This window comes from Rhagoletis zephyria, unplaced genomic scaffold (assembly GCF_001687245.7).
Source record: "Rhagoletis zephyria isolate East Lansing unplaced genomic scaffold, Rhagoletis_zephyria_1.1 Rzeph_scaffold_09861, whole genome shotgun sequence".
NCBI lineage: Eukaryota > Metazoa > Arthropoda > Insecta > Diptera > Tephritidae > Rhagoletis > Rhagoletis zephyria.
The window spans coordinates 12,311-22,754 of NW_016166939.1; the positions used below are offsets into that span (position 1 = coordinate 12,311).

Genomic DNA, 10,444 nt, shown 5'->3' on the forward strand with positions numbered 1-10,444 from the left:
AACAACATGGAGTGAAGTCAAAGTGGTCTTTATACCCAAAGTGGGGAAAAACTCAGCACAACTCCCAAAGGCGTATAGGCCAATTAGCCTCAGTTCCTTTCTAGTAAAGACATTAGAAAAACTTATTGACTTTCACATAAGGGATAACTTTCTCAGGAATAAGCCTCTGTGCCAGAGTCAGCAGGCATACCAGGCAGGCAAATCTACTATTACTGCAATACATAGCCTAACTCAAGTCATTGAAAAGGCATTGCGGTATAAACAGATAGCTTTGTGTGCATTCCTGGACATATCAGGTGCTTTCCATAATATGTGCTATGAAGCAATATCGACAGCTATGATACGAAAGGCCTTCTAAGGGATTGGATCATAAGCATGTTGAGATCCAGAACTATAATAGTGGAACTAGGAGACAACTGCCACCCGTGGCTGTCCTCAAGGGGGAGTCTTATCGCCCCTATTTTGGACACTGGTTGTTGACGAACTTCTTGAAAAGCTAAATGGCAATGGATTCAAGGCATATGGATATGCCCTAGTCATCTACGTTTTCGGCTGGAATGAGGACACAATTTGTTCCAGATTGCAAGCTCCCCGTAGGAGATAGTCAGGGCTATCACGGAATCCATCGTAGAAAATCTACGAATTCGAATGCCCGCTACGAATACGAAACAATTGGTACACTCAGAAAAAAGCATTTCCTTAAAACAAGAAAAGAGTATCCTTGTTTTAGAGTTACTGTTTTTTCCTTAATATTATGAAAAATTTACTCAATTTGAGAAGTTTTTCCTTAATTCAGTTCGTCATTAATTTGAGGAAGTGAATTTACTCAATATAAGTAATAAGTTCCTCATTATAAGTAATAATTTTCTTAATTAATTTTGAATTCTATCAGTGCTGTGCAAACTTAATAGTTTTCCTTGCAAATTGCAGCTGTGGCGTCGCGTGAAGACTACTGCTTCTGGTTCTGAGATCGCAGGTTCGAGTCCGGTTGGAGATAGTTAGAGTAAGGTAAGTCAATTATTACAACTTAAATATAAAATTACAAGTTGTAAATTCTGAAATGCCATAAAAAATAAATTAGATAAATTTTTTTTAAATACAATATAAAAAATTACAAATAAAAATAAATAAAAATAAATTTTTTTTTAATTCCTGCTCTGGGACTCGAACCTTGCATCTCTCGACTATCACTCCAGAGCTTTGCTCTGTCGCCCGTTGCCACTGTTTGAGCGCCTTGAGCAAAATGATATCCTTACTCCTTTTTCCTTAAAACTAAGGAATTGTGTTTTCCTTAAACTGAATCAAATCGTTTGCTCATATTAAGGCAACCACGTCATTGGCGCCATTTCAAGGTAATATTTCCTTAGAATAATATACTTTTTTCCTAGCATCAAGGAATGTTTTTTCTGAGTGCATCATTTTGATTTTTACACATTCAGGTTTCTGGAAAAAGGGGGACGATATGATCACACTTCAAGAAGACGCCATAAATAGCATTATCGTCGCAGTTTATCAGTTTAAGACAAAAACAACGCAGATGATAAGATAAGGCTTTAAACAAATCAAGTTGAGGTCAGGCAACGTCGGAGTCGAAAGGATAAATACTCTGCTCAGACAGTCAAGTATCCAATCTCTCTAATAGGAGAATAAATTACAAACTTGCTTTTGATTGGTTCCAAAAATTTAAATTTTTAGCAGCAGGAAACATAGGGATAGGAAATAACTAAGGGACCGACGAGCTGACCAAAGAAAGGTACTCAACTATCTTTGTGGTGCTGGAAGCATTTCTTGTTCCCATGCTTTATTTTCTTCGCGACTAATTTCTGACTGAGTAAACACCAAATGCTGTAAGTGCTGAGAAGCGCTACGGGCTGTAGAGAGGTCAGACACTTCGATCATCCTTTAGCTAGGAGGTACATTAATCTCTGAAATATTGCAGATATCTAGTTGAACTCTGGATATTTAAAAGTTATATTTGACTGGGTCCTTGTATTCGATCTGATTACACAAACCAACTGCCGGCTCTGGGTTGAGAACGACGAGATGTCAGAGCTCATTCTGGATACACTCCAAATCATCTAAGTATATTCGAGCGCCTTACAACAAGGAATTCGTGTACCAAGGTCCGCTTAGGTAGTATTTATTAGGGAAGCAGTGAGTACCTTGAGTATTCAGCGTTAGGAATTCTTCTACGGTGTGCAAAAGAACTTCCAGGTCGCAGTATCCCTTATACCAGATTACTTAACTAACTTAACTTATTTGGTTCCGTGGAGATTCGTTATAACGAAGTTTGACTGCTCAAGTGCATCGGCGCATAGGGATGCATACTAAGGAAAATCTGTCAGTTCAAAGAATTTATATTATATATTTATGTACATGTTTATGCCACTTCATAGGCATAGATAAACCAGTATACATATAAGTGTACATACCTATGTACATATATATATATTCATACTTACTCTTATATACTTGGATATATTTGCAATATGGAAATGGGAGCATGCAAAGTGACTTGGGTGTGGATGTTTACGAACTTTTAAATGTACTTATACTCGTACATAGAAACATTGCATATTTACATATATATCTACATTGTGGCGTGTAGTTATTTAGTACATGACACATCAAACAAATATTTGCGCTGTTAGTTTTAATTAATTAAACCACTCAACAAAGGGCAAGGCGCTGCAAGGCGATTGGGTTACAGATGCTAATTACGTTTACTTGCGTCGAACATCGTTTTACCTATGCTGAGCTGGCACAGACTCACAAATATTTATGTTAACATTGGAAATTCATGGAAAATTCACTTCAGACAACACGAACAACTTGTAAACTACCAAAAGTGAAAAAAGTGAAATTGAGCGCAAAACGCGAATGGCGTCGCGCATAACCACGATATACCTGCCAACATATTTACATACAAAGCTCTACAAGTTAGTTTTACTTTTACTACAAACTTATGCAGACATATTAAGGTATATAAATGAATTGGCTGTGTGCATAGGATACATTGTACATAGTGCATACACACGCAAGCCGGCAAAACAACTTTTACTGCCGCAGCAGCCGACAAATCTACTTGTTACAGCTGCTAATGGTCCAAGTGTCAAGGTGTTGGCTGCTGCGGTGGCTCAGACGGCCAGTAAGCAGTGCACATACATACATACGTACACACGTACACAGAAAGCGAGTGCAAATTTACCTGTGACAGATTGTTGCATTGGTTGCATGGCCGGGTGCAGATTTGCCTGCATGGCAGTGGATTCTTGTTTCGGCTGCTCTTGCGATAGAGAAGCTGACTCCTTACTTGGCGGTGCGGCTGACGTCGTCGTACTTTTCACGTTCGAGCTGCCATTCGTAATGGTATCGGCGGGCACCGATTCCTTAGCCACGACTATCACTGCACTGGGCGCTGCTGTACCTGTGGCTGGTGCAGCATTAGCGGGGGTGGGGGTGGCGGCGCTTACGCTTTCCACATTGTCGCTGGCACCAACATTTTCCACTTTGTTGCCGATTTCGATATCTTTATGGTTTTCGGATGGCATGATTTCTATAATTTCCACTTAATTCGATTTATTAACTTTTCTGTTTTTTGTACTTTATTTTTTATTTTTTTATTTTCTTTCGTTTTTACTTTGTGTTTTGTGCAACGCTTATGCTTTGTGTGTCGCACGCAATTCTGCACTGCACACTAAATGCCAACAATACAGTAATGCCACTACAACAAAAAACACGAATTAAAACAATAACATTTAACTAGGCATGTACATACATATATATATATATATATATATAGCAATTAACGCGCCTTCTGTTTTGCTTAGTTTTGCCTGTTTACGCTGTTCACTGAAATCAACACTCGCAATGCAGGTAATCGATTTAAAAATTAACTGTGAAAATTACTACATTTGAGCTGTTCAAAGTGTTGCAAAGAAAATACGAAAAACTATGACAGCGTAGACTACCACGCGAACCAACACCACGTTTTGATGGTTTTTCAGCGACTGAATCGCTGTTTAGACCTGAAGCTCGCAAAAGCCAAAAGCGGTAGCCGTCAACAGCACAAACTACTGGCCGTCTACCTGTCATTATATAGGTATGTATTAGGGATGTTAATTTTTCGGCTTTTTCCAAACCCGGGATTTTGCGGGATGGCGTTAGTCCCGGGATTTAAATATCCATTACTTTTCAACAACTTGAATTGAAAAAATTGCTTCTGTATTGTTTGAGAAGCTCTCCTACCATGAAATAAATAATAATAAATGGGATTGAAACCTACTTTTTTATTTAAAGTGGCGTTTTTATTTTTTCCCTCTTACCGCAGGATTTATTTTGAAGGACTTTGTAGTTTCAAAGATATGATTAATTCAGAAAATGTTAAAAAAATTCGCAATGGAAATTTCTTTAGAACTTAAAAAATTTAAATTTTTGGATTCACAAGGACGAATAGGTAATTTTTAAGCTGTCAAAGTTAGAAGAACGAAACTAGGGATGTTATCGAGTTTATATAAGCCCTTAACATATTATTTTTTCAACAATTTTTATTGAGCTCGAGGCCGTTTTTTAATGAAAATTTATTGTGGAAAAACAACAATAATTTGAAAAAAATGGTAGAAGTGATAGCTATTTCGGAAACCACCACATTCCCTTCTTTCAGTAGGCTTCGAACCGACGGTCCCACTGACTCAGCCAGTTGCCTATGCACCGTGCTAAGTACGCCTTGTAAATTATCGTTTGCTTTTTTCCACTATTTTCATTTTTGTTATGCCAACACAATCAAGCGCAATTCACTTGATCATGTGGTCGTTGGTAGTGTTGGTTTTTTGCTAATAATTCTATTTTTAGAATGTTTAACTTTTAGGTGTGCTCGTCCTTAAGTTATTTGTTTTTGTTTTGGCCTTAGAACAATTATATTCAACAATTTTTATTGAGCTCAAGGCCGTTTTTTAATTAAAATTTATTGTGGAAAAGCAACAATAATTTGAAAAAATGGTAGAAGTGATAGCTATAGCAAATTGTTATAAGGCTAAAAAATAACAAAATCAAATATTATTTCTTCAAAAACAAATATTGCAAAATTTCAAGGATAAAATTTTAAAATGACATTTTCAATATTTATTTTCATTTTTAAATTACTGACGTGAGAGTGAAAAACTAAAAACGCAATTTTACTATAGTTGGCCCATGGTTTCGCGGATATATTGATATTTGTGTTTAAAATTTACTATCGCGCGGTGTTATATGTAGAATGAGCTAGACATTTATAAAAAAATATTAATTATTAAATAAAAAATAAATATAGCCAATACTGGTCAAGAAAAGGAGTTTCTATTATTGCCATCAGTGCAAATTAGATATCCCGAAATTCCCTGAAAAAGGCCGGGATTAACATTCCTAATAGGTATGTATGTACCTTTGGTAAAGACAGTGTGTTGCCGCAAAAATCGAAACGCTGTTAAACTCAACGCTAAATGAAATCGAAATGAATACAATTTTGTGCTTAGATGGTGTGTCACTCTCCAAGTTTATCCATCCACATAAAACATCGATTATTTACTTCCAATAAAATCATTCAATTTGGTTATTTTTCTAATATTCACCACTACATTTTAACCAACTACAGGGCTGTTCGTGAGCTCGATCATTTTGAAAATATATATATATGTATATATGTATATCTAAAAGTTTCGTTTGATAAATACTAGAGATGGGAACGGGACTAAATATTCAATCCCGAGCCCGCCCATCCCGACGTTTTTCAGAATTGCCCCGCGGGTCCCGTGAAAATATATATATATGTATATATGTAAATCTAAAAGTTTCGTTTGATAAATAAAACCGACCTTTCCGAAATGTATATACTAGAGATGGGAACGGGACTAAATATTCAATCCCGAGCCCGCCCATCCCGACGTTTTTCAGAATTGCCCCGCGGGTCCCGTGGATCCCGAAGTCTATAACTAAGATTAATTCACATGTCTCAAATTAATTAAATAACAAAAAAAAAAACAATGAAAGATCTGGCATATTTTTTTGCTTTGCTGTTCGTTTTTCGTCTCAATGAAACATAAAAAAGTGGCAATTTCATAACCCGCATTTAAAGAAACTTATGAATTTTCGGAGGTTGTAAGTTTTATCGGGAGTATCGGGAAAGAATTTTGGTCCTGTCCCNCCCTTCTTTCAGTAGGCTTCGAACCGACGGTCCCACTGACTCAGCCAGTTGCNAAAATATATATATATGTATATATGTAAATCTAAAAGTTTCGTTTGATAAATAAAACCGACCTTTCCGAAATGTATATACTAGAGATGGGAACGGGACTAAATATTCAATCCCGAGCCCGCCCATCCCGACGTTTTTCAGAATTGCCCCGCGGGTCCCGTGGATCCCGAAGTCTATAACTAAGATTAATTCACATGTCTCAAATTAATTAAATAACAAAAAAAAAAACAATGAAAGATCTGGCATATTTTTTTGCTTTGCTGTTCGTTTTTCGTCTCAATGAAACATAAAAAAGTGGCAATTTCATAACCCGCATTTAAAGAAACTTATGAATTTTCGGAGGTTGTAAGTTTTATCGGGAGTATCGGGAAAGAATTTTGGTCCTGTCCCGCTCGCAAAATATTTAAAGACCTTCCCGATACCGTCCATCGCGGTCATTTTGAAAAATGTCGTAAGAATACCAGAACAACATAAGCCAAGTCGCATGACTTAGGCTCGAAAAAAAAATCTGAAAAGCAGAACACTTCTGGTGTACTCAGAAAATCTGTTTCAATTGCATTTTTAATATCATGAAATCGGAGTAAAAATTTCATGTGAGTTCGAATAACTCAAACATTTTTTCACCGCCTTTGTGTCCAAACTAGACCCGAAATGGTACAGAAAAATTCGGAACTGGTCTCAAATAATCCAGAAAAAATTGTGAACCGGACCCAAACTAGTTCCGAAATGATTCCGAACTATTGGGCCTGAACTGGAAGTGGTTTAAGAAGGCCTACAATGAAAGAAAATTTGATAGAAGGTTGCCACCTGTATGAAAAATTTAATTTAATTTAATTAATAAGATCAATTAAATATTGCAATATGGGTATCAAACTAAAGAGGTTTAGAGGTTTGAAAAATCTTATTCATTTAATTTGATAAAATAAAGGAAATATTACAATTCTGGCGTTTAACTATATAAAGAAGTTTAAGAAAGTTTACTGTCGCACACATTTTTTAAGGGCAATGCCACCTATCTGAAAATTTTAATTCAGTTAAATTAATAAGATAACCTAAGTATTGAATTAGTACACCTTTGAAGAAAGTGCGCGATAAGTAGATCAGTTCACTGCTCTCGCGTTGCCTTCTGCATTCCTATGCCCGGGAACCCAGACAAGAGAGATGGACATTGACGGAGACGCTGAGCGCAGTCCCATCTTGCATTCACTGAGTAGCTTGGAAATGTTACAGTAGATGATATAGACAGGAGTGTTGCCGAGCTATATGAGTAAATAATCGCTCTTCTTCCTGGTAGCACTGTTATTTATTACATTTCGCGTGCTGCAGATTTATTTAAACTATCTTACTGGTCCGCTTCATCGATCAGTTTAACTTCCATGAGAAGCTCACCTGCACCATCGATACCCGTATTCTCTTCCACTCAGCTAGTTTCACCAAGTATTTCCCTTATCTTGGCTTCTCTGATGCCGAACCGAATCTTATTGTCGGCCTTTGCAAGGGCCTCCAAGGATTCTACGCAAATCGCGAGGAGAATTGGCTGGCTTATTGGTGGGCTTTCTCGGCTCTTTGACTTTGATGAGCTCCCTCTTGCCTATTGCTGGGATGTTCTTGTTCTGCAGCTTTATGCACCGTAGAAACTTAGGGATTCCGACGAGTCAAACTCTGGGTAAGGACCTTCAGGGTTTTCGAGCCTCACCTCAATCGCCACCCATTTTCGCTGCACTGCTAGCGGCGTTCTTCTACCTTCGTCGATAATGGAAGCCTGAAGGTGGTCTCTTGCAACGTCGCTAAAGGAACGGTGCTTAGTAGACGTTGAGGACTCCGCTACACCCCCTTGCTTCCGAGTGATTTCTTTTTTGAGCTTCGCTAGCTACCATGGTGGCAGTACGTTCTGTCTGGAATTTCCCATAGTCTTCCTCCATGTCCCTGAGTGTATCTTCCTCATAGCGTCTGCTGCATGTGTTTTTGCGGCTAGGTACTGCTAGTACCTTGCTGCATGTAGGCTTTTCTTTCGGTGTACTATGGCTGGCACTACCGGCACTATAATTATCTAATTGCAAAACGGCTGTACTATGACTGGCACCTTCGGTTTTCCTGCCGCTTCTAACTTTTCCTTATGAGGTGCTATGGCTTGCACTAACACACAAAGCACACAAAGAGTCTTCAGTTATTGGAACAGAACTGTCTCTTGGCAGATATAACTTGAAGGAAGGGGTTTGTTAACCTAGGATACACCACAAGCACTACCAATAACGTCATCCTGGACACCAAGCAGAAAACAACCTTTGCCAAAAGTCGCTTCTTTAGAATCGGTAGAAAATTGAATAGCGGATCCCTCTATCGACGAACAAAAATTACGCTCTACACTTCTCTCATCTGCTCATCCTTTTATAATAGTGCATTCCCACTTTATCGACCTCGAAAACGCGTATAAGTGTTTTCACCACACCTAGACATTTGACGGTCACAGGTAATATTTAAAACTGCATTCCTTGTAATAATTTTTGTTTATTTTTACATTTTTCATGCTAAATTGTTGGAGAAGATAATAAGAGCTGCAGCACTGAACCGCTTAGGAAAAATTTACTACAAGAGCGTGCAATTGTTGGCTTATGCCGATGACATCGATATCATCGGTATCAAAAACGGCGAAGTCTATTCTGCCTTTTCCAAGTTGGATAAGGAAGCAAAGCGAATGGGTCTGGTGGTAAACGAGGACAAGACGAAGTATCTCCTGTCAACAAACAAACAGTCAACAGATTTGCGCCTTGGCACCCACGACACTGTTGACAGTTATAATTTCGAGAAAGTAGAGAATTTCGTTTACTTGGGAACCAGCATTAACACCGATAATAACGTCAGCATAGAAATCCAACGCAGAATCGCTCTTGCAAACATGTGTAACTTTGAACTGAGTAGGCAATTCGGTAGTAAAGTCCTCTCTCGACGTACGAAAACCACGCTCTATAAGTCACTCATCATGCCCGTGCTGGTATAGGGCGCAGAAGCATGGACAATGGCGACATCCAATGAGGTGGCTCTTGGGGCATTCGGGAGAAAGATTTTGCGGAATATTTACGGGCCTTTACGCGTTGGCGACGGCGAGTATGGAACGCTGAGCTGTATGAGCTTTACAACGATATAGATAGTATATAGTGCAGCGAATTAAAATACAGCGGCTCCGCTGGCTTTGGCATGTCGTTCGAATGGACACCGACGCTCCAGCTCTGAAAGTATTCAACTCGGAACCCGCTGGTGATAGAAGAGGAAGAGGAAGGCCCCCACTGAGATGGAAAGACCAAGGCGTTTCCAATTGGCGCCACTGGCGTGCTTTCTTGAACTCGGCCAAAATATTCACTTCACTGCACACTTCATCTTTTTATGACCTTTTATTTAACTTGGTCATCCCGCGGAAATCCCGGAAATTTTCAATCGATTTTAAACTGACTTCCCGACAAGTTAGAGACTTGAAATTTTCAGCATAGTTCCAATCACGATGACAATGCAATTTAAAATATAAATGAATTCCCCATCTGGTCTTCATTCAAAGGCGGTCAAAAAATAGTAAGATTTATGGCTAACAGAGCGTAATTTGCCAAAGAACGAAAACCACTATAAATTTGTTTGAGATACAATTAGAAGACTCCAGATGTCGTCCCGCCAGAAGAAGTTAAATACTGCGCCTAAATATATGCCATGCTACAGCGGAAATGGACGACACGCCATTTCTTTAAATAAAATTAACAGCTGCTATATGTACATATGTATGTTTATACAAAAAGTAAGCAAACAACATTTTGCTTGCCAAGTCTTCTGTTCTCTTTCATTGCAAGTTGAATTATTATACCTTTCATGAGTATGAAATGGTATTGTAACTTTGGTCCGATGTTTGAAGTACCAGAATAAAGAGATAGACCCATTAAAATGTATACTTATATGATCAGAACGTCGAGCTGAGTCGATTGAGCCATGCCCTTCTGTCTGTCTGTCTGTCCGTATGTTTGTATGCAATCTAGTCTCTCAGTTTTCGAGATATCCTGATGAAATTTGGTGAGTGGGTGTATTTTTATATTGACTTAATCATTTGTCGGAACCGGAAGAATCGGACCACTATAACATATAGCTCCCATACAACTGATTGTNGAGTGGGTGTATTTTTATATTGACTTAATCATTTGTCGGAACCGGAAGAATCGGACCACTATAACATATAGC

At 38.4% G+C, this 10,444-nt stretch overlaps 1 protein-coding gene across 1 annotated transcript; it reads right to left on the reverse strand.

The window, feature by feature from the left end:
* Window positions 1-2,899: 2,899 nt before the first annotated feature.
* Window positions 2,900-4,116, reverse strand: LOC108376083 (uncharacterized). The gene is made up of 2 exons (XM_017632261.1): window positions 3,913-4,116; window positions 2,900-3,724 (listed from the first exon to the last, which is right to left on the reverse strand). Exon 2 carries the CDS (start codon window positions 3,549-3,551, stop codon window positions 3,138-3,140), a length of 414 nt encoding a protein of 137 aa, XP_017487750.1. The 5' UTR covers window positions 3,552-3,724; window positions 3,913-4,116; the 3' UTR covers window positions 2,900-3,137.
* Between the last annotated feature and the right edge of the window lie 6,328 nt (window positions 4,117-10,444).

Bases quoted from the DNA above. Each gene is read 5' to 3' on its own strand.
- LOC108376083 (XM_017632261.1), bottom strand. From the start codon at position 3,551: ATGCCATCCGAAAACCATAAAGATATCGAAATCGGCAACAAAGTGGAA.